The following is a 23838-nucleotide window of genomic DNA, read 5'->3' as shown; positions in this document are numbered from 1 at the left end:
TGGCTAGTAAATATGACTGTGTTCAGTGATACGGAAATCTTGGTTAATAGTTTATAGACTGCAATGCCAATGGCTTGAGGTGGTGTTGTTTTTCTAGCCTTCACAATAGCATGAAAAGTTTCTGTTGTTGTAAGAGTTCTTAAAATCTGCATTCTTTTCTGACTCATTGATTCAGACAAGGATATTCTAAAATTTCTGCATAATGTTAGATGGTCTGCAGAGATGGAAGTCCAAGGCATTTTACACATGTGCTGTATAAAAGACAAGTTGAAGTTTGTCTTAATCCCATCCTTAATTCCTTCCTCATATCCTGCATAATTGATTCCTACCCTGCTACTGGGAAACCATCCAGGCTCCAGAATGTCACCACAGTCACTTCTAACTTCATTGCTGTGGGATGCTGAAGAGTGATGCATAATGTGCCTTCCCTTCTTGTGTTTTGAAGCCCCAATTCTGTGGACCACAAGGAATCAGTATTTCTCAACGACCGGTGCATAGACTGGTGCCAGCCCCTAAGATCTCCCTGACACAGTTTTCAAAGGCAGCAAGCCAGTCCCTGGTATCAAAAAGGTTGAGAAACACTGTTCCAGACTATTCAGGTCAATCATGAGTTTTTTCTTTTTTCTTCCCCCCCGCATCCCCACCCCACCACACATGTTTAACGTTTGTAATCTCTAAAGACTTAATTCAGAAATAGCATTTGCTAGGGTGGATCTTTGCACCTGGGGCCACTGCTGGCAGGTCTTCTCACAGGATTGTTCTCTGAAATAGTAGTACTCACCCTCTCTAGACCATGCTCTGGTTAGGGTCAATCTTGTGAGGTGCTCAACACTCCTGCCTCCCACTGAAATTAGTGGGAGCTGAGGTAATTGAACACCTCAAAGACTGATCTCTTTGTTACTAAGTTACCCTACTTTGTTGAGACTCCAAATCCCAGTTTAGTCAGAGTTTCCAGGTTTCACATCATTTAGTTGAGACCTCTTCTGAATAAAGTTAAGTGTTCCCTATTCATCCTCAGGGGAAGTTTCTTCCATTTTTCTCAGTAATAAGAATTATGTATATTCTAAATATAATTTATGTATATGCTTACTTATTTACCTTGTCCTTTAGGGAAGCTTCAATTTGTCACAGTTCTTATTCTAAAAAAGTAACCACTGCACACTTATTACTTCCTACTACTGGAGAATGTTTAAATATGTCTTGTCTTGTGGAGTAGTTTTCTTTGCATAGATGCTGTTGCCATAGATTTTCTTTCTTTTTTTTTTTTTTTACTCTAATATTTTATTTCTATATATCCAGTGCTTTAATTAGCGTAGATTAATTAGATTTAATTAATATTAACTGGACCTCTTCTTGTCTGAGTGGATTTGGTGTTTTTCTTAAAATAGTACCTGTGGTGTACGCTTTTAAAGCACAAACGCATTGTGTTTCTGATTTTGGATTTTATGGACAGATAATAGGGAACTAGCATTCACCAGAATTATACTACTTAGATTAAGACTTTTTCTCCCCCTTCCCTCCTCAGGTGATATCTATCGAGTAATTTCTAGCCCAGCTTCAGAGTACTTGGCAGAGTTGGCTTCTGAATACAATGAAGATCCAGATGCATTGAAGAAGAGGGTATTCTATGTTTAAACCATCTTTATAATAGATTCAGATAATCAGTTTCTTTTTTGGACCCAATCTCACAATGACCAATGCACATGCTTAAATTTACACACTCTAAGTAGTCCCCATGGGACTAGTGGTGCACGTGGTGTATAAGGGGAAGCATTTGCATGTGGTTTTGCAGGTTGGGGTCCTTGGCTGTGATATACTTAGTCCACAGATCATGAAGTTATAACATTTGGTATAAATGTCTTAAGTGGTGGGGATGAACATTAAATGACTATAATAGACTTGGTCTATCAATTATTCATATTTAATCCAGAGGCAAAATGTCATTTTTATCATATAACATTTTTATAGTGTTCATTTTTAAATTTATCTGTTATTTTACCATTGTCTGTTTCTTCTCATTATTAGGATTATGAGATCACTAACATAATTCATTTATTGACGAGGTTTTGCTGTTTCAGGGAAAATGTTAAAAGAATTATGACTGGAATTTTCAAGTCCGACTCATGGAGTTAGGCACATAATTTCCATTGAATTTCAGTGGTATTCAGTTGCCAAACTCTATAGGTACCTTAGAAAACCTGAACCTATATTTTAAAAACAGTTCAGTTCTGTTTATGTACCACCTTTTACTTGTTTCCCTGTTTTTACCAGTGAGCACTGTATAAAATATGAAATTTAATTACATTAAGAGAGCATTTTCTTGTGACCGTCCTGTTTGTGACAGCACAATTATTTACTGTGATGGTGGTTATATCACAAATGTAGAACTATACCTACACTGTGCAGATGGTCAATACGTAGCGGGAGTAGATCAATTCTTGGCAGTGAAGAACAAGGGAAGAAAAATTAGAAGATGTGATCCATGCAGTGTTGTTTTCAAATAATGTTTTTTTCAGTTTCCCTGTGTGATCAATGCCATGTATTTAATGTCATAGTAGAATTAATTTATACATATGGTACTTGCATTTACTTGTGCAATTTCTTACAAAAAATATATTTTGACCATTTCCCTTTCAATATACAAAATATAAGAAAGCACTACAATCATTTGGGAACTGCTCCAAATATTCCTTACTCTAGAAAATAACATTCTAATTTTAAATATAATTGTGTGATACTGTTGCCTAAAGGCTGCAGTTAGGGATCAGAGCCCCTAGATTGTTAAACTCTGGACAATGAAGATGAAGTCCCTGACCCAAAGTCTTTATCTGAAACGTTCTGGATTGTTATAGCTTCATCCCATTTCATTTCATCATGAGAATGTGTTTTGGTTTTATACAGATACTGTCTGAAATAGAAAATGAAGAATTGCAGACCAGTGCAACTTCGGACAGTAATAGTCAACCCATCAATGAAGATACAACTTGCAGTGTGGTTGCTGATGAGCACTCTGTCACAGGTAAACAAACAATATTAATTTATTTGTGCTGCTAATTAGTGCATACTAATATCGCTGAATAAAATATTTCTTCTGCTCTGTCCTTTTGATGAGAATAGTTAAGGCAGTCCAGTACAATATATATTACAATGCATAGGTGCCAACTCTGTGGGTGCTCCGGGCTTGAAAAAAAAAATAGTGCGTACTTAGCACGCACTGGCAGGCCCACCTCTTCCCCCCTCCACCCCCCCGATCAGCTTCTCCCTTTCCGCCCCCAGCGCCTCCCACCTGCAGTGGATCAGCTGTTTGCCAGTGTGCGGGAGGCTCTTGGGGGAGGAGCGAGGGTGGGACACGCTCTGGGGAGGGGGCGGAACATGTCGAGAAGAGGCAGGGCAGGGGCAGGAAGAGGCAGAGCGGGGTGCAGGTTTGGGGAAAGGGGTGGAGTGGGGGTGGGGCCTGGGATGGAGCAACGGTCAAGCACCCCCTGGCAACTCAGAAAGATGGATCCTCTGTTACAATGGGATTTAAAACCTGATTCTGGAAGTGGAGCTACTTAGGCAGATAGCTGCATTTATCCAGTTGTAGGATTGGGATCTTAACTTCTTATTCTTGTTCCTTTCTAAAGTCTTGATAATGAGTTTATTTTAAATGGCATTATACACAAATGACTTAAGTAATATAGTTTGTTAGCTAATTTCATTTGCTGATTTGTACATTTGGCCTAGTTTCTGATTTTGGGACCTTTTAAGTATGCTTAGCCAATCTTAATATTTGTTAATTTCGGGGGGGGGGGGGGGGTTACATTAAGGGCTGCATTTGCAGAATGTGGCTTTGGTGTGAATACACACAACCTGAACATGCAGTTTTTTTGCGTAAGTAAATCCAATTTAAATGCCCAGATTGAGTGCAAATAAACTTTGTATGTGTCAGTTCTCTTGTTTCTCCATGCAAAACATAGTATGAACACAAATGGAAGTTCTATTGTGGCCACTGATCATTTGTTTTATAGACTATTCACTTTAAATGTCACCCTCCAAAATGGCCTCTGTATTCTACTGTGGTAGAATACAGAGGCCTTAAAAGCCCCTATGTGGCTAAGGGAAAATTGCCCTGGTGCCTCCATGGGTAAGACTGCTCTAAGACCTCCTTACAAATCCTGGCATAGTGGGCATGTATGTTTGTGGCAGATCCTTAGGCTGGAGTGGGTAGGCCTATAGAACTGTGGGCATTTTGTGCAGTGCCAGCTCTTGTAGGCAGCCCATAATAGATCAGCTCCATGGACTGCCACGTTCTGCTCGTAGCGCTTTTTCAGCCCCGGGAGCAGCAACTCCTGCTCTAGGGCTTCAAGTTGTAGTCTGTACAAACACAAAATCTTACTCATATTGTTTTCTTTTCAATCCATTAAATTATTTCATGATTTCAGATAAGTAATTACTGTGAGCTGAGACTTTTAGTTAAAAAGTGTGTTTGCTTAAATTCTTGTAGATAATTGTGACATGACCATTAGCTTTACTTACCATGAAGTAGAGGAAAGGTGCAGGCAAGAATTTGAGCTTTGGGAGGAGCGACAAAAAGAACTTGAAGACCAGAAAAGGAAAAAGCTGAAAGCTGAGAGGGAAATAGAGGAAAAACAAAATGAAGAGGAAAAGAAAAGAAGGCAACTATATCTGGAGGAATTTGAGGCTGAAAGGATGAAGTTAGAGGTGCTTCATAAGGTAACATTTTAACAAAGACATGTACAACATACCCCTTTATTTATCTGGACTACTTGAACATACAGATCAATGCTGAAGAGAGGGGAAAAAAGTACCCTCTCAAATCTCTGCACATCCCCACACTTCTGGTTCCAAAGAGAAATACTGCTGAGAATAGATCATGTAGATCTTTGTATTGATTGTCTCTCGTCCCTGTTTTGATCAGCTGTGAACTACTTAACAAAGCTGACATTTAAATTGTCATAGTTAGGCTTTATCATTATTAGTAAGTATTTATAGTATGGTATCAGCCAAAATCCCTGGACAAGAATGGAACCCCAGTGTGCTAGATGCTGTACAGAAACAAGATAGATACTAGAGCAACTCATAAAAAGGACTTTTTCATGGAAAATTTTCCAACTTTTTGGTGACAAATCCAAAACAAAATATTTTGGCTGAAAGTCAAACACTGCTATGGTGCCTCCTGGGATTTGTAGTTCTGTTTCTTGTGCTCCAGTTCTTTTCTTTTTATGTTGTTCTCCTTGGTCATATTATGCCTGCCCAATGCACCAGAGTTCCCTCATAGTGAAGTGAAGTGGTTGCATCATGGAAGATGTAGTCTGGCTGGGGATCTCAGGCCATAGAGAAGAATGAGGGCATAAGAAAAATGAATTACAGCTCCTATGAAACACCTGATTCAGGTATCTGATTTCAATTTTTTTGGTTTTCAGCCTAAATATTCAGGCTGAAATATTTTGGTGTTGAGGAATCTGCTTTTTTGATGAAAAATTTCTGTTTACTGTGAATTTTTTTGTGAAAAACTTCATTTCATCGAAACCCCAGTTTTCTGTCAAAACTGTTTTGGTCTAAAATTTTCATGTAGCCATAGGAGACATTGTTCCTTCTTCAAAGAGCTTATGAACTTCAGAATTATACACTATTCTAATGGGGGTAGTTCACACTTCTGTCAGTGCATTTGTTTCAGACTTAGACATAATTGCATCAGTTAGCCTGTATGCATTTTGAAGGGTCTCTTCATGTCCCATAAGGATAGACACTTTTTTTTAATTCTCAACAATAGATTGGTAAATAACTGCCATCTTGTTCTTCAAAATCTCCAAAGTAAAGTAAAGTACCAAGTTGCTGACCTGGTTTTGTCTTTCAAGGTATGACCAAATGGGTGACATTGAATCTGAGTTTTTAGCTACTGTTTTTTGTTTGTTTGTTTTGTTTTGATTCAACCAACCTGACTGCTTATTATATTTCAGGTATCAGCACAAAATAAGTGGATCTTTGGAGAATGCTACTTTTATAGTCAGCTGTGATTTTAGTGAGTTACGTAATGAAATATATTAAAATAATTGATATAAGGTTACTTGTTATACAGCAGCAACAAGCTATGATGGAAGATGAGTTACTGAAAGAAAAGGAAGTTTGGAGAGAGAAGTTTAGGCAACATGAGGTAATTTGTACACATGAGCTTTTGTCAAAAAGGATTTGAATGTTATTGTACTATGCTTGAAAGATACTTTCATTGTTATGAAGGAAAACACATAGTGTTTTAAATCAAATTTAATGATTTATACCATGTGTGTTAAGAAAGTTTACCTGTGTGTGGTTTTAAAAAAGAAAAAAGTTTTTGAAATTTGTGAAAGCAGCCCTTCTTTTAAGAGGGTTAACTCTGGCTGAGCAGTCCATTTCTCTTCTCGTTTGAGCATCTGCAAATAGCTCTCAAGTTCTCCAGCTAAACAAAACTTTTGGCCAACTTTACAAACTGGAGTTTGTCTCCATGTACTGATAAGAAGACAATCCTGTGTCCAGACTTGCCTGGAGAAATGTAGAAGAAACCATATTAGCAGAAAGTAAAATACCTTTTAAGAATAAATATATGTCTGTCTTGTTTCACATATTACAATTACATCTTAAGGAAGAGTTCAATAATTCAGATGCTGAATAAAATGTATTTTCATTGTCGTTTTGGCACAGGAATTGATCAAAAGACTACAGTTGCAAATAGAAGAGGAAAAAAGGGCCTTTGAAGAGCAGAAAGCAAAAGAAAGACAACACTTGGCAGAGCAGTGGAATACAGCAGCTGTGAAAATCCAAGCTAGATTTAGAGCATTTATCGTGTACAGAAAATATGCTCCTATCTTAAAAGAATGGAAAGCAGAAATTAAAAGGAAGAAGGAACTGCAACAAACAATGGAGAGAGAAAAGAGAGAAAAAGAAGAAAAAATGAGGAGACGGCTGCAAGAAAGGAAGCAAAAAGAAGAGGTGAGAAAGAGACAAGAAGAAATAGAAAGACAAGCTCATATGGAACAGATGAGGAGACGTGAGGAATATGAAAAGAAGAAAGTAAGTCTGAGGCTTGAACGAGAAAAAAGCCTGCAACTAGAAGGACCTAGAGGGCAACAAGGAGCAAAACAAAAAGAGAAAATAGCAATAAATACAGAAAATAGAGACAAAGACACACAAAATACAAAGAAAGAAAAAGAGAGAGAAAATCTAAAAGACCTAAGAGAACAGGAAAAGGAGCAGAAGAAACAGATACTGGAAATAAAAGAAGAGGAAGAGAAACCAGAAAAAAAACATGTTGGAAAGATACAAGAGGCAAATAATTTGGAGAATCCAAAAGACAGAAAACAGACACCACCAAACTCTGAGAAGAAAGAAGAGTCTCGTGAAAAAAGTAATGAAAATGAAGATGGGTATGTGATGACACATATAGGAAAAAGTTCCCTACAAACTATAGATCTTGATAAAAATACAAATACAAATATGCTGGATAGAGAAGCCATTGTTCTTGTATCTAATGATGCAATCTCAAATAAGGAAAACAGTATGCACAACAGTCAGTGGAATTTGGAGGCCCAGCCAGAGAACAGGAACAGTGAACACAAAATGCAATCGTGTAAGCTTGAAACAATTAAAACAGCAGAGGTTGTGATGAAGGAAATTCAAGAGGGAGTTGCTGAGGATTGGGACAAAAGTGAGAGTGTAATTAAGTATTTTGAGAGGCCACTAACACTGCTTGATGATGTTGAAAAGAAGAGGCTAATGTGGATGACAACGTGTAAACCCTGGTCTAAAATTTATAGGGAAAACCAAAGAAAGAAAGTCATTAAAAGAAGCAGACCAAGAAAAACCTCAGCTAGTAAGATGCCTCCATTAAGTATAGAAATGATTATTCAGTGTGGCCCCTGGAAAGCCCTCCAACAGGTAACTAAATACTGTAAGTAATTCTTAAGCAGTGATTTACGTGAGAGCTGACTGGACACGTGAGGTGGAATTTTCAAAACTGCCAGCGTTGGCCTAATTGGTTTTCCCATTGACTTCTTCAAAGGGAAAACAATGAGGCCAATGTTGAGTGCTTTTGGAAATCCTTCTTGTGGTGCTGAATCTTTGTTTTCAGCTGCTAAACGGCATTAAGTAACAGCTGAAAATACATAGTTTCCTAACATTATTTTTCCATATAAGAAATTGCTTTATTGAAACAAGGATGTTCTGTGACTGGGATAGGAAGTGGTGCATAAGACCATGTCTCTATCAAAATGTGATTCACACTGATAAAATGGCCCAGAACTGCAGAATAGTTTATTTTAATGCAAAAGAGACTGGCACATATTTGTATTATTGTCATCTGACTTTTATCAACTGTGACAGGGTTGGGTCAGATGGCTACAGGAGAGAAAAAGAAAGCAGATACATTAGCCCCAGGCTAAGCAGGTCCCTTTTCCCTGGGTAAGGTAACAGGGAAGGGTTTTTTGTTTTTTTTTTGAAACAGAAAAGAATTTCATTTGTAATACTTACAAAGAATTACCAAAGAAAACAAAACAAACTATGCAACAAAACAAGGCAAACCGAAGGTATAACACAACAGCTTTCAGGGGAGAGAAGTGTTCAGGCTAGCCTGGGCCCAGAGCGGAGGAGCTTCCTCGACACTCGTGGTCTTCCATCCCCTCGAGTTACCTAGTGCCGCACCCAGTGTCACCGATTATCCCTCTCCTGAGAGTGCCCGGCAAGATGGGCATGGCTGTGGGGTGGGCAGTTCAGGGGTGGGGGGGTAGACACCCATGTATTATAGGACCCCTCCTAGATGACAGTAATGATGGTATCCACAGCGGCAATGGCTGGGGCTGGCATCTCTCACTCTTCCCCTCAATCAAAGGGTCAAACGGAGGGAACCAGATGGGGTCACCGAGCAGAGAACCCCGGACAGCGCCCACCGCTCCTCGAAGGCGTCAAGGGAGTCGGTGGACGCCGCCCAGAGGAACTCCGCTCAGATACGTGAATGTACTGAGGATTGGAAAAAGGCCCTACAATCGCAGGACGCTTCATGGGCCAACCTCCCCTCTCTGGTTTTATAAATGGCTGTTTTAGCCAAGGCTAGGAGGAGGTTAACCAGGAGGTCTCGCGATTTTGTGGGGCCACGGATGGGGAGTGTATAGATAAAAAGGTGAGGGGAGAAATGAAGCCAAAAGCGCAATAGAATATTTGTGAGGAGCCGGAAAAGGGGCTGCAATCTGGCACACTCTAGATATACATGCGCCAGGGTTTCCCTCACATTACAAAAAGGGCAAGTATCCGGGATGGGGGTAAACCGTGTCAGAAACACGCCCATGCTCACAGCTCCGTGAAGGAGCCGCCAACTGATGTCCCTGACGGGCCTCGGGACCAAGATGGAATACAGGCTGGCCCACCGAGGTTGCTCACCCTCCAAGGGTGGCAGGAGGTCCCGCCACTTTGTATCGGGGCGGGACACCAGGGTGTGGGCATGAAGGGTGTGAAGCGTGAGTGTGTACAAATAATTCCGTGGTGCGATTTGAAAACTGACCGGCTGCAGTTCATGCAGCTGGCTTGCAGTGAAAGGGTGAGGGGTTTGTTGGGATCGGCAGGGTAGGGGCCCAATGGAAAGGTCCGGCAGGCCTGGCGTAGAGGATGGGTGGGGTGCACCTTCGCGCAAGGCCCGGTTGACATAAGCCCGAGCAGTGGGGCTCAAGGCAGCCTTCACCTCCTGAAGTACGCACCGGAGGGTACGAGGGCTGGAGAGCCCCATGCGCCAAGCGAGCGTCAGGGGATCCAGCCAATCTCTCCGGTTGTAGTCCAGGAGGTCTCCGACCCTCGTGACTTCCGCCAGGACCAATCTCTTGCGCACCGAGCGGGACTCCGCCACCTGCACACGGAGCTGGGGGTTGTGTAGCAGGGGCTCCATGAGGAGATCTGCTCCCATGGTGGCCGCCACGGACCTGGTTGTTAGAAACAGTTTCCAGGTCCGGAGGAGGTCCTGGTAGAAGACCAGCAGCCCGGAGAGGTCTCGCAGAAAACTTCTCGGACAAAGATAAAAGAGCTGCCGGTGGTATCGGAGCCCTTGGAAGCGGCGCAGGAAGGTGTGCGCCAATATGCTCCACGTCGAACTACCTGCACTATAAAGGAGCCTCTGCAGGGCCTGGAGGCGGAAAACGCGGACCTGAGTGTACAGACACTTCAGGCCCTGCCTTCCTTCCTTCAGGTGTAAATGAAGAACTCCAACAGGGGCCCAGTGCATTCCTGACCAAAAGAACTCTAGAATCAATCTCCGGAGGTGGGTCAGGAAACCCGAGGCCGGTGCCAGGGTGTTGAGCCGGTACCAGAGCATGGACAGGACTAGTTGGTTAAGCACCAGTGCTCTCCCTCGGAGGGAGAGACATCGGAGTAGCCTCGTCCATTTCCAGATCCGCTCTATCACCCCACCCTCTAAATTTTGCCAGTTCTCCGGCGGGGAAGGGTGCGTGGCGGAAAGGTAAACGCCGAGATAGAGCAGTGGACCTACACTCCACCGGATGGTCTGAAGCGTGGGTGGGGGGGAGCTTACCTGCCGCCAGTCCCCCACCGCCAAGCCAGAGCTCTTGATCCAGTTGACTCAGGTGGAGGAGGCTGCCAAGTAGATGGCCTGGCAAGCCTCCACTCGCGCCAAGTCGCCCGGGTCCTGGACCATGAGGAGTAAGTCATCGGCATACGCCAACAGGACCAGCCGCAGCTCCGGCTCCCACAGCACCAATCCTGTCATCCTCCTGCGGAGGAGACAGAGGAAAGGCTCGATCACCAGAGCATACAACTGGCCCGAGAGGGGGCACCCCTGCCGCACTCCTTGCCCGAAGCTGACGGGTTCGGTCAGGGTCCAGTTGAGCCTAACCAAACGCTCCGCGGAGGCATACAGCACCCGGAGAAAACTCGCAAACTGAGGTCCGAACCCAAACGCCTGCAGAGTGCTCAGGAGGTACCCGTGGTCTACTCTATCGAACGCCTTCTCCTGATCAAGAGACAGGAGGGCGAACGACAAACCATCTCTCCGCCCGAGTTCCAAAAGGTCTCGGACTAGAAATAGGTTGTCAAAAATGCTGTGACCCGGGACAGTATAGGTCTGGTCTGGGTGGATCACGTCCGCCATCACGGACCCTAGCCGCAGTGAGATTGCTTTCGCTACGATTTTGTAATCCGTGCTAAGGAGTAAGACAGGACGCCAGTTTCGTAAATCGCAGAGATCCCCCTTCTTCGGCAGCAAGGCGAGCACCGCTCACCTGCACGACAGAGGGAGGACCCCGCTCTGCAAGGACTGAGCGCAGACAGTGAATAGGTCTGGGCCGAGGATGTCCCAGAACGTGCGGTAAAACTCGACGGTCAGCCCGTCCATGCCCGGAGATTTATTGGTGGGCATGCGACGGAGGGCTTCCGAGAACTCGGCCAGGGTGAGAGGCAGCTCTAGTCGGTCTCGGTCGCCCACGCTGACTGTGGGGAGTTCCTCCCAGAGCACCCCGCAAGCGCCAGGATCGGTCGGATCCGGGGAGAAAAGGCTTGTGTAGAAGTCACGGGCCCTCCCACACATCTCCGGATCCGTGAGGGGGGTGCCGTCTTCCGCAAGAAGGCAGGTGACGTGTTTCTTGGCCTCCCTCGTTTTCTCCAGGGCATAGAAGAAGTGGGAGCCGCGGTCCATCTCCCAAAGGAGGCGGCTGCGGGACCGAACGAAGGCACCTCGGGCCCGGTGGTCCTCGAGGGCCCGGAGCTCCTCCCGCTTCTCCTGGCATGCTCCGCAGAGGGACGGGTCCTTGGGGTTGGCGGCCAGGCACCTCTCCATCTCTAAGACCTTCCATTCCAACTGCTCTATCGCCGCATTTCTCCGTCGGCTGGTGCCCCGAGTGTAGTCACGGCAGAAGAGCTTGGCGCGCACCTTCCCGAGATCCCACCATCGCCGCACCAAGGGAAAGGCACACCACTGCTCTCGCCAGGGCAGCCAAAACTCCCAGAAGGACGTCACGAAGCTCTCGTCCTCCAACAGTCTGTTGTTAAAGTGCCAATAGGCTGGCCCCGGTCTCTCTGCATGGAGGGAGACTGTTATGGTGACTAAATGATGGTCGGAGAATGGGGCCGGCTGAATGGCGGAGGAGTGGGCCTGTGAAAGATGGAAACAGGATAAGTAAATACGGTCCAACCGAGAGTGGTGTGACCGATGGGCCTCCACCCAGACAAAAGTGAACGTGGAAGTGTCATCTGGGTGATGGTCACGCCAGACGTCCACTAGGGAGTGATGTTCAACTATTCCTTGGAGAATGTTCGCGGCGGCCGGACTCGGCTCGGCCCCTGAGCGGTCCTGTTCCTCAAGGGTGGTGTTAAAGTCCCCTCCCAGGACCAGGCACTCGTGCGAATCTAGGGTGCCGAGAAAGTCGGACACCCGCTGATAGAATTGTGGCCGCTTCGGGCTTGTTTGCGGGGCATAGATGTTAACAAGATTGACCACGAGGCCCTCCATACGGACTCGAAGGTGCAGCAGGTGGCCCGGCACGGCCTCAGTGACCCCTAGCACCTCAGACCGTAGATTGGGGGAGAACAGGGTCGCCACTCCAGCTTGTCGAATCGTGAAGTGGCTAAAGTAGACCCTGTCCCCCCACTCCAGCTGCCACCTGTCCTTGGCAGTCGGGTCCGTATGGGTCTCCTGCAGGAAAACTATAGAGTACCCCCCTTCCCGAAGGTAAGAGAGCACCTGGGACCTGCGGAGAGCCATCCTACAGCCCCTGGTATTCAGGGTTGCAATAATAAGAGGCGTCATGCGGAGGGCTGGGGGGGTGGGGGTTTCTTGTTGGTGGGGATGTTCTTGGCCCCCGGTGGGTTGCGCAGCAACCCGTGACCCATCCCGTGGATGAGTAGATTGTTTCGGAAGCCACGGGCCCGCTCGTAGGCCGCAGCACCGCGCTTTCCTTGCCCCTGCCCTCCTGTATAAGGGCCCTTGTGGTCTGGAGGATTTGGTCAAAGTCCCCCCGTAGCTGAAGAGCCAGCTGTACCCTATTGCGGGCGCCACGGGTGTGTTCTAGGAACTTCCGTAGTGCATGCCGCAGCTCATGGGGGGGTGGGGTTACGATTTCCGGGGTATTCCCTGGTGGGGCTCTTAATGCAGCCTCGTGGTCCGCTGAAGCTGGCAGGCAGGGTGCAGACCACCGACAGGGCGTCTGACAGGCTGGTGTTATTAAATCCATTTCACGCCTTGCGGGGGAAGGGGATGGCAGGGAAAAAATTGCAACTCCTAATGGGTCGCGACTAGAAAGTGCAAAGACTGCTCCCTGGGGGGAATCTCTGCAAAAGGTGGGAAAGAAATAACCCCAGGGGCGGCATTAGCATTGCAGGAGGAGGGGAATTGGGCAGGGACGGGGTGGGGGCGGGGGCAGAGGTAAGGCTCTGGACTTCATGAGGTGAGCAGCTAAAAGAAGGTGCCTCCTGAGCAGAGTCGAGGGTTAAGGGGTAAGGGAGGGGGCTCTCAGTGACGCTAGGCGCTGGCTCCGTGGTGTTCTTGGCGGCCATGGCATCAGGTGGTGGACCACCTTCTGTGGTGCGCTCGCCTGGGAACGCAATTAGCGGGAGGTAGCATGGGGAAAGGGGGGCTGGGGTGAGGCTACCCAGATCGAGGCCAGCCGGCAGTAGATCATCTTCTCCCTGGGTGACCGGGGTCAAATCTAGGGCCTCAATCTCCGCATACACGGAGGAGAGGCCAATTCCTGCTACCCCGGGGGCCTCTCCTCTAGGGCCCACCTCAACGGTCGCCTCGGGGTTCACGGGGGGTTCGGGTGGTATCCAGGCAAAAGGAGCTTCCTCAGAGGTCTCCGAGGGGAGGGTCTCTCGTGGAGGGGGGATTCTGCCCTCCAATGCCAGTCTGTCTTCCCCTCCCGACACCAGCGGATGGATCTCACTCGTGGCCGTAGCGGAAGGCTCGATATCCGTGCCTCCCTTCCTGGTCTTCCGGGGGGCTTCCGCATCGGATGGGTGCAGCGGAACTCAAGCCTTCCGCTTGCCTCGCTTCCTCTGGACTAGGGTCCAGCCCTCCATAGCGTCATCTGGGGGTTGATTAGCAGGGGTCGTGTCGTTGGGGGGGAGGCGATGGTTTCGGGGGGGTAACGGTAAGGCAGCATGAGGGGCGGGGGGTGCTCCTTGGGGCGAGCCCTCTCCTATACCCGGTAATATCTTTGCCACATCCTCCTCCATAGACTCTACCAGATTGGTAATAGCAAGGGTGGGATTCCCTTGCTCGCCTGGGCGTTGTAGGGAAGGTGTTTCTTGGGCCCGGACGGGAGCAGCGGTGGATCGAGTAGGAGGAGGGTTGGTTTCAGGTGCCGGGTGGCCAGGGACGTCGGCAACGACGGGGCCGATGTCCTGCCGGGTCTCAGGTGCCCCTCCCCCCTGGGCCAAAGGGCAGTCTCTGCGGACATGCCCCGCTGAGCGGCAGAGGTAGCACCGGGCCTCTCCGGTGGAGTAAAAGACCCGAAAGCGGGATCCTTGGTAGTGGACTAGGAAGGACCCCTCGAGCGCCTCTCCGTCACGCACCGTCGCCGGCGGTAGAAGCTGCACTTGCCGGCAGAACAAAAGGACGTGACGGAGGGTGGGGTCCTTGCAGCCCAACGGGAGAGGGCTGATGACAGAGACAAGCTTCCCCAGGGTGGAGAGAGCGGGTAACAGGGCAGCATTGGGTAAAAAGGGAGGAACGGAGGTGAGGACGAGGCGAACGCCCAGGTCTTCTAGCGGCTCTAGGGGGACAAACAGCCCCCCCCCACCGCCAGTCCCTTCTCCACCGCCTCCTGAGCAGCAGCCTCTGAAGCTAAGAAAAAAACGACCTTCCCATACATTTTGGAGGCCACCACAATAGCCGTGGGTCCTACCACGTTCGCCAACGCTTGCACGTATGTCTCTACGTGGGGCGAGGCGGGCACCAGGAGACAACGGACACCGTGCCTCCTGGTCAAGTGGGGAAGGGGCCCCGGCCGCTGGTGATGGTAGCGGAGGCAGTGGGTGGGCGAGATGATGAGGCGGCAGGCAGGGGGGAGCCTGCCACCGCCCTGGCATACGTCCTGGGGGCCGGGGGAGGGACGTTCGCAGAGTTGATGGAGGGAACAGCGGGGGGGGCGCCACGGTTGATGACAAGGCCACAGCGGTGGGGGCAGCTCCTGCCATGGAGGGCCTAGTGGTTTTAGCGGGGCCCTTTCCTTTCTTCCCGCCCTGGCCTTTTCGACCAGCTGGGGGGGGGTCCTAGAATCTGGGGGGGCGGTGGACAAAGCAGTGGCAGTAATCGCCCCGGTGCCTCCTGCTGCCGGTGCCCCAGCGGGGGCGGTGGCAGGTATTTTGACAGTGGTGGTGGTGGTGGGGGGCTCGGGGGTTGGCGGGGGGGAAGGTGGGGGAGGAACAACTGATATTGGTAAAGGGGCCTCGCCCCTCTCATTCCCCGCCATTGTGAGCAGGGAGAGATGGGGAGACACCGGAAGGAGGAGGGGGGAGGGGGAAGCAGATTAACCGCTCCTCCCTGCTGGGCTGCAGGCGGGGGGTACCAAATGGGTTGGACTGGAAAGGGGGGGGAAACAGGAATCAGGGTCCGGTGATAGGGGCAAGCTGTGGGATGAACAGTCCGGGGGGGGCGGTGGACCCATGCACGTTTGTCCAAAGAGTCTCGTTTGGTCGGCTGTTAGTCCGGTCCGAAAGGCAAAGTTCAAAGCAAACAGCTGGATCCGAGGCAGATGGCAGGTTGCCAGCAGGGACGGACGGCGGGGGGGGGCGTGACAGTTGTAATAATGTTGGGGGGGCACCGATTGATCGGGGGGCAGCTCCGTGCCACACCCCCTGTGCCGCCACAAACGTAATTAAGCCACAGTCAAACTCCCCCCCACGAGAGTATAATTCAAAAAATTACTCAGTCTTACGGCCCCCTCCTCGATGATTTGTAGCTTCTCTGGGTGATTTCTTCTGTCTGCTATCTTCTTCTTCTCTAGCTGTGTTGGCTGTGTTTCAAGGCTTTCGGCAGGCCGAGAAAAATTGCAGAAATAAGCTGACAGCAAAACGGCTGGGTCTGGGGGCTTCCACTCCCCCCTCCGGATAGCGGGTCGGCAATCTTCCCCCCCCTCCTCCGGGGGTTTCAGCTGAGGCAGGAGCAGGCGTTTGGGGTGCAGGCGTTTGGGGTGCACCAAACGGGAGCAGGCGTTTGGGGTCGGGGGGTGCTGGCGGCAAGTTGGCAGCTGACCAGCACTCAACGGCAGCAGAAAACGGCAGAAAGATGAAACGAAACAAAAAAGCGTCTGGCCCGGTCGGGGGGGAGAACTAGGGCAGGCTCAAAAAGTAAGAAAAATCCAGGCCAGGGGGCTTTAGGAAAGAATAGAAAGCAGATAGCTAAGGAGCAAGCGAGGGACGTCCCGTTTCCCAACAGGGAAGGTTTTTTTTTTTTGTTTTTTTTTTTTTTTGAAACAGAAAGGAAATTTATTTGTAACAATTACAAAGAATACAAAAGGATAAAGATAAACTTAGCAACAAAACAACGCAATCAGAAGGTATACAACAGCTTTCAGGAGGGAGAGGTGTTCAGGTTAGCCCAGGCCCAGAGCGGGGGGGCTTCCTCGACACTCGTGGTCTTCCACCCTCCTGAGTTACCTGGTGGCCTAGAGCGGGGGGGCTTCCTCGACACTCGTGGTCTTCCACCCTCTCGAGTTACCTAGTGCCGCGCCCAGGGTCACTGACCCTCCCTCTCCTGAGAGTGCCCAACAAGATGGGCACGGCTGCGGGGTGGGTGGTTGGGAGGGAGGGGGGTACACCCATGTATTATAGGACCCCTCCTAGAAGACAGTAATAATGGTATTCACAGCAACTAACGGCTGTGGCCGGCGGCTCTCGCTCTTTCCCTCATTCAGAGGGTCAGACGGAGGGAACCGGACGGGGTCACCGAGCAGAGAACCCCGGACAGCGCCCACCGCTCCTCGAAGGTGTCAAGGGAGTCGGTGGACGCTGCCCAGAGGAACTCCGCCCGGATACGTGAATGTACTGAGAGTCGGAAAACGGCCTCACAATCGCAGGACGCCTCATGAGCCAACCTCCGCTCTCTGGTCTTATAAATGGCTGTTTTAGCCAAGGCTAGGAGGAGGCTAACCAGGAGATCCCGCGACTTGGTGGGGCCACGGATGGGGAGTGAATAGATAAAGAGGTGGGGGGAGAAATGAAGCCAAAAGCGCAAAAGAATATTTGTGAGGAGCCGAAAAAGAGGCTGCAATCTGGCACACTCTAAATAGACGTGCGCCAGGGTTTCCCTCACGTTGCAAAAAGGGCAAGTCTCCGGAAGGGAGGTAAAACGCGTCAAAAACACGCCCGTGCTCACAGCCCCGTGAAGGAGCCGCCAACTGATGTCCCCGACGGGCCTCGGGACCAAGGTGGAGTACAGGCTGGCCCACCGAGGTTGCTCACCCTCCAAAGGTGGTAAGAGATCTCGCCACTTCGTATCGGGGCGGGACACCAGGGTGCGGGCATGAAGGGTATGGAGTGTGAGTGTATATAAATATTGCCGTGATGCAACTTGAAAACCGACCGGTTGCAGTTCATGCAGCCGGCTTGCAGTGAAAGGATGAGGGGTGTGTTGGGATCGGCAGGGTAGGGGCCCGATGGAAAGGTCCGGCGGGCCTGGGGTAAGGGATGGGCGGGGTGCGCCCTCGCACAAGGCTCGGCTAACATAAGCCCGAGCGGCGGGGGTCAGAGCAGCCTCCACCTCCTGAAGCACGCGCCGGGGGGTGCGAAGGCTGGAGAGCCCCATGCGTCGAGCGAGCGTCAGGGGATCCAGCCAGTCCCCCCGGTCGTAGTCCAGGAGGTCCCCGACCCTCGTAACTCCCGCCAGGACCAACCTCTGGCGCACCGTGCGGGACTCCGCCGCCTGCACACAAAGTTGGGGGTTGTGTAGCAGGGGCTCCGTGAGGAGATCTGCCCCCACGATGGCCGCCACGGACCTGGTCGTTGAAAACAGTTTCCAGGCCCGGAGGAGGTCCTGGTAGAAATCCGGCAGCCCGGAGAGGTCTCGCGGAAAACCTCTCGGGCAAAGATAAAAGAGCTGTCGGTCATATCGGAGCCCATGGAAACGGCGTAAAAAGGCATGCGCCAATATGCTCCACGTCGAACTACCTGCACTATAAAGGAGCCTCTGCAGGGCCTGGAGGCGGAAAACGCGGACCTGAGTGTACAGACACTTCAGGTTCTGCCCTCCTTCCTTCAGGGGCAAGTGGAGAACTCCAACAGGGGCCCAGTGCAATCCTGACCAAAAGAACTCCAGAATCAATCTCCGGAGGTGGGACAGGAAACCCGGGGCCGGGGCTAGGGTGTTGAGCCGGTACCAGAGCGTGGACAGGACTAGTTGGTTAAGCACCAGTGCTCTCCCCCGAAGGGAGAGACATCGGAGTAGCCTCGTCCATTTCCTGATCCGCTCAATCACGCCGCCTTCCAAATTTTGCCAGTTCTCCGGCGGAGAAGGGTGCGTGGCAGAAAGGTAAACGCCGAGATAGAGCAGAGGGCCGGCACTCCACCGGATGGTCTGAAGCGCGGGTGGGAGGGAGCTCACCTGCCGCCAGCCCCCCACCGCCAAGCCAGAGCTCTTGACCCAGTTGACGCGGGCGGAGGAGGCTGCCGAAAAGATGGCTTGGCAGGCCTCCACTCGCGCCAAGTCGCCCGGGTCCTGGACCACGAGGAGGACGTCATCGGCGTACGCCGACAGGACCAGCCGCAGCTCCGGCTCCCGCAGCACCAACCCCGTCAACCTCCTGCGGAGGAGACAGAGGAAAGGCTCGATCGCCAGAGCGTACAGCTGGCCTGAGAGGGGACACCCCTGCCGCACCCCTCGCCCGAAGCTGACCGGTTCGGTCAGGGTCCAGTTGAGCCTAACCAGACACTCCGCGGAGGCGTACAGCACCCGGAGAAAACTCACAAACTGAGGTCCGAATCCAAACGCTCGCAGGGTGCTCAGGAGGTACCCATGATCTACCCTATCGAAAGCCTTCTCTTGATCGAGAGACATGAGGGCGAACGACAAACCGTCTCTCCGCCCGAGTTCCAAAAGGTCTCGGACTAAAAAGAGGTTGTCGAAAATGCTGCGACCCGGGACAGTATAGGTCTGGTCTGGGTGAATCACGTCCGCCATCACGGACCCTAGCCGCAGCGAGATTGCTTTCGCTACGATTTTGTAATCCGTGTTAAGGAGTGAGAGGGGACGCCAGTTTCGTAAGTCGCGGAGGTCCCCCCTCTTCGGCAGCAAGGCGAGCACCGCTCGTCTGCACGAGAGAGGGAGGACCCCGCCCTGCAAGGACTCAGCCCAGACAGCGACTAGGTCTGGGCCAAGGATGTCCCAGAACGCGCGGTAAAACTCCACGGTCAGCCCGTCCATGCCCGGAGATTTATTGGTGGGCATGCGACGGAGGGCTTCCGAGAACTCGGCCAGGGTGAGAGGCAGCTCTAGCCGGTCTCGGTCGCCCACGCTGACCGTGGGGAGTTCCTCCCAGAGCACCCCGCAAGCGCCAGGATCGGTCGGATCCGGGGAGAAAAGGTTCGCGTAGAAGTCACGGGCCCTCCCACACATCTCCTCCGGATCCGTGAGGGGGGTGCCGTCGTCCGCTAGAAGGCAGGTGACGTGTTTTTTGGCCCCCCTCGTTTTCTCCAGGGCGTAGAAGAAGCGGGAGCCGCGATCCATCTCCTGAAGGAGGCGGATGCGGGACCGGACAAAGGCACCTCGGGCCCGGTGGTCCTCGAGGGCTCGAAGTTCCTCCCGCTTCTCCCGGCACGCTCCGCAGAGGGACGGGTCCCCGGGGCTGGCGGCCAGGCGCCTCTCCAGCTCTAAGACCTCCCGTTCCAACTGCTCTATCGCCGCATTTCTCCGTCGGCTGGTGCCCCGAGTGTAGTTGCGGCAGAAGAGCTTGGCACGTACCTTCCCTAAATCCCACCAGCGCCGCACCGAGGGAAAGGCACGCCACTGTTCCCGCCAGGCCAGCCAAAACTCCCGGAAGGACATCACAAAGCTCTCGTCCTCCAACAGGCTGTTGTTAAAATGCCAGTAAGCCGGCCCCGGTCCCTCTGCACGGAGGGAGACCGTGACGGCAACCAAATGATGGTCGGAAAAAGGGGCCGGCCGAATGGTGGAGGAGTGGGCCTGTGAAAGATGGAGACGGGATAAATAAATACGGTCTAACCGAGAGCGGTGTGACCGACGGGCCTCCACCCGAACGAAGGTAAACGTGGAAGTATCATCTGGGTGATGGTCACGCCAGACGTCCACTAGGGAGTGACAGTCGACTATGTCTCGGAGAATGGTCGCGGCGGCCGGGCTCGGCTCGGCCCCCGAGCGGTCCCGCTCCTCGAGGGTGGTGTTAAAGTCCCCTCCCAGGATCAGGCACTCGTGTGGATCTAGGGTGTCAAGAAATTCGGACACCTGCTGGTAGAATTGCGGCCGCTGTGAACTCACTTGCGGGGCATAGATATTAACAAAATTGACCACGAGCCCCTCCAGACGAACTCGGAGGTGCAACAAGTGGCCCGGCACGGCCTCAGTGACTCCTAGCACCTCGGGCCGCAGGGTGGGGGAGAACAGGGTCGCCACTCCAGCTTGCCAAGCCGTGCAGTGGCTGAAGTATACCCCGTCCCCCCACTCCAGCCGCCACCTATCCTCGGCGGTTGGGTCCGTGTGGGTCTCCTGCAGGAAAACCACAGAGTACCCCCCCTCCCGAAGGTAGGAGAGCACCTGGGACCTGCGGAGAGCCATCCTACAGCCCCTGGTGTTCAGGGTTACAATGATGAGAGGTGTCATGCGGAGGGCTGGGGGGGTGGGGAGTTCTCAGTGGTGGGGGTACTCATGGCCCCCGGCGGGTCGCGTAGCAACCCGTGTCCCATCCCGTGAGTAAGTAACTCTTTCCGGAAGCTGCGGGCCCGCTCGTAGGCCGCGGCACCGCCCTTCCCTTGCCCTCTACCCTCCCTCATAAGGGCTCTCGCGGCCCGAAGGAGTCGATCAAAGTCCCCCCATTGCTGGAGAGCCAGCTGTGCCCTATCGCGGGCACCACGGCATCGTTTCAAGAACTCCCGTAGTGCATGCTGCAGCTCATGGGGGGGTAGGGTTACAAGTCCCAGAGCAGTCCCTGGTGGGGCTTTTGATACAGCTTCGTGGTCCGCTAAGGCGGGTAGGCAGGGTGCGGACCGCCGACGGGGTGTCTGGCAGGCTGGGGTTATTAACTCCATCTCGTGCCTTGGGGCGGACGGGGATGGCAGGGGGAAAGGTGCAACTCCTGGGGAGTCGCAACTAGAAAACGTAAAGACTGCTCCCTGGGGGGAATCTGCAAAAGGCGGAAAAAAAATAACCCCAGGGGCGGCGGTAGCCTTGCAGGAGGAGGGAAACTGAACCGGAATAGGGGTGGGGGCAGGGGCAGAGGTAAGGCCCTGGGCTTCAGGAGGCGAGCAGCAAAAAAAAGGTGCCTCCCGAGCAGGGTCGGGGGTTAAGGGGCAAGGGAGGGGGCTCCGAGGAATGCTAGGTACTGGCTCCGGGGTGATCGTGGCAGCCATGGCCTCAGGTGGTAAACCACGTTCCGTGGGGTGCTCACCCGGAAAGGCAGTCAGGGGGAAAGAACATGGGGAGAGGGGGCCTGGGGTGAGATTGCCCAAATCGAGGCCGGCCGGCAGTAAGTCATCCCCTCCCTGGGTGACCGGGGTCAAATCCAGGGCTTCAATCTCTGCGTACACAGAGGAGAGGCCAACTCCCACCACCCCAGGGGCCTCTCCGCTAGGGCCCGCCTCGGCGGTCACATCGGGGTTCATTGGGAGTTCAGGTGGTATCTGGTTAGAAGGGGCTTCCCCCGGGGCTTCGGAGGGGAGGGTCCCCCGCGGAGGGGGGATTCCACCCTCCAATGCTGGTCTATCTTCACCTCCCGACACCAGTGAATGGATCTCACTCGTGGCCGAGGCGGGAGGCTCAAGGTCGGTACCTCCCTTCCTGGTCTTCCGGGGGGCTTCCGCGTCAGATGAATGCAGCGGAGCTCGAGCCCTCCGCTTGCCTCGCTTCCCCTGGACTACAGTCCAGCCCTCCATGGCGTCGTCCGGGGGTTGAGTAGCAGGGGACGGAGCGGGGCGCGGAGGCAGAGGTTCAGGGGTTTGGGGGGGTAGCGGCAAGGCAACATTAGGGGCGGGGGGTTCTCCTTGGGGCGAGCCCTCTCCTGCACCCGGTAAAAGCTTTGCCACACCCCCCTCCATAGGCTCTGCCGAGGTGGTTACGGCAAGAGTGGGACTCCCGTGGGCGCCCGGGCGTTGTTGGAGGGGTGCCTCTTGGGCCCGGACGGGGGCAGCGGTGGATCGGGTGGGAGGGGGGGTGGTGTCGGGTGCCGGGTGGCCAGGGGTGTCGGCAACAACAGGGCCGATATCCCGCCGGGTCTCGGGGGTCTCAGGTGCCCCTCTCCCCCGGGCCAAAGGGCAGTCCCTGCGGACATGCCCTGCCGAGCGGCAGAGGTAGCACCGGGCCTCTCCGGTGGAATAAAAGACCCTATAGCGGGCTCCCTGGTAGGGAACTAGGAAGGACCCCTCGAGCGCCTCTCCGTCACGCACCCCCGCCGGCAGTAAAATCTGCACTTGCCGGCGGAACGATAGGACGTGACGGAGGGCGGGGTCCTTGCAGCCTAACGGGAGAGGGCTAATAACAGAAACAAGCTTCCCCAGGGCAAAAAGAGCAGGTAACAGGGCAACATTAGGTAAAAAGGGAGGAACGGAGGTGAGGACGAAGCGAACGCCCAGATCTTCTAGCGGTTCCAGGGGGAGAAACACCCCCCCCACCACTAGGCCCTTCTCCACCGCCTCCTGGGCGGCAGTCTCCGAGGCCAGAAAGAGAACGACCTTCCCATACATCTTGGAGGCCGCCACAATGGCCATGGGTCCTACCACTTTCGCCAACGCCTGCACGTATGCCTCCACGTGGGGCGAGGCGGGTACTAGGAGGCAACGAACACCGTGCTTCCTGGTCAGGGCGGGAAGAGGGCCCCGACTACTAGTAATGGCAGCGGAGGCAGTGGGAGGGCGAGATGAGGAGGCGGCAGGTGAGGGGGGGCCTGTCGCCACCCGGGCATACGTCCTGGGGGCCGGGGGAGGGATGGTCGCAGAGCTGGTGGAGGGAACAGCTGGGAGGGGCGCCGCGATCGACGACGAGGCCACTGTGGTGGGGGCGGCCTCTGCCACGGAGGGTCCAGCGGCATTAGCGGGGCCCTTCCCTTTTGGCCCGCTTCGATTTTTCCGTCTAACTGGGGGGGGGTTCCTAGAATCTAGTGGGGCAGGAACCAGAGCAGCAGTAGTAATCGCCCCGGTGCCTCCCACTGCCGATGCCCCAGCGGGGGCGGTGGCAGGGGTTCTAACAATGGAGGCGGTGGGGAAATCTTGAGGGGTGGGCAGGAGGGTAGATGGGGAAGGGGCAACCAATTTCGGTGGAGGGGCCTTGCGTCCCTCCTTCTCTGCCATTGTAAGCAGGGAGAGACAGGGAAACACTGGGAGGGGGGGGGGGGGGCAAAAATCGGGGTCCGGTAGTAGGGGTAGGCTATGGGGTAAACAATCCGGGGGTGGGGGTGGGGGGAGGACAACCCACCACAAGTGTCCAAAGAGTCTCGCTTGGTTGGTTGTTATGCCTGGTCCAAAAGGCAAAGTCCAAAGCAAACAGCTGGATCCGAAGGCAGATGGCAGATTGCCAGCAGGGACGAAGCAGCGGGGGCCGTGATAGTTGTAATAGTGGTGGGGGGGGTTGGGGGCACCGATGGATCTGGGGGTAGCTCCCTGCTACACCCCTGTGCCGCCGCAGGCGCAGCTGAAATGCAGTCAACTCCCCCCCCC

General features: G+C 52.7%; 1 protein-coding gene across 1 annotated transcript in view; it reads left to right on the top strand.

Moving 5' to 3' along the window:
* The window catches only part of LRRIQ1 (leucine rich repeats and IQ motif containing 1), a 187922-nt gene that overhangs the window by 12408 nt on the left and 151676 nt on the right, over window positions 1–23838 (top strand). The window contains exons 4-8 of the mRNA XM_073327613.2: window positions 1526–1620; window positions 2902–3019; window positions 4484–4713; window positions 6080–6154; window positions 6679–7911. Coding sequence (XP_073183714.2) covers window positions 1526–1620; window positions 2902–3019; window positions 4484–4713; window positions 6080–6154; window positions 6679–7911 — 1751 coding nt within the window. The remainder of the gene's footprint in view (window positions 1–1525; window positions 1621–2901; window positions 3020–4483; window positions 4714–6079; window positions 6155–6678; window positions 7912–23838) is intronic.

This window comes from Lepidochelys kempii, chromosome 1, assembly GCF_965140285.1.
Source record: "Lepidochelys kempii isolate rLepKem1 chromosome 1, rLepKem1.hap1, whole genome shotgun sequence".
Lineage (NCBI taxonomy): Eukaryota > Metazoa > Chordata > Testudines > Cheloniidae > Lepidochelys > Lepidochelys kempii.
Note: the sequence above shows the minus strand (reverse complement) of the source record. Positions and strands in the feature narration are given on the sequence as shown.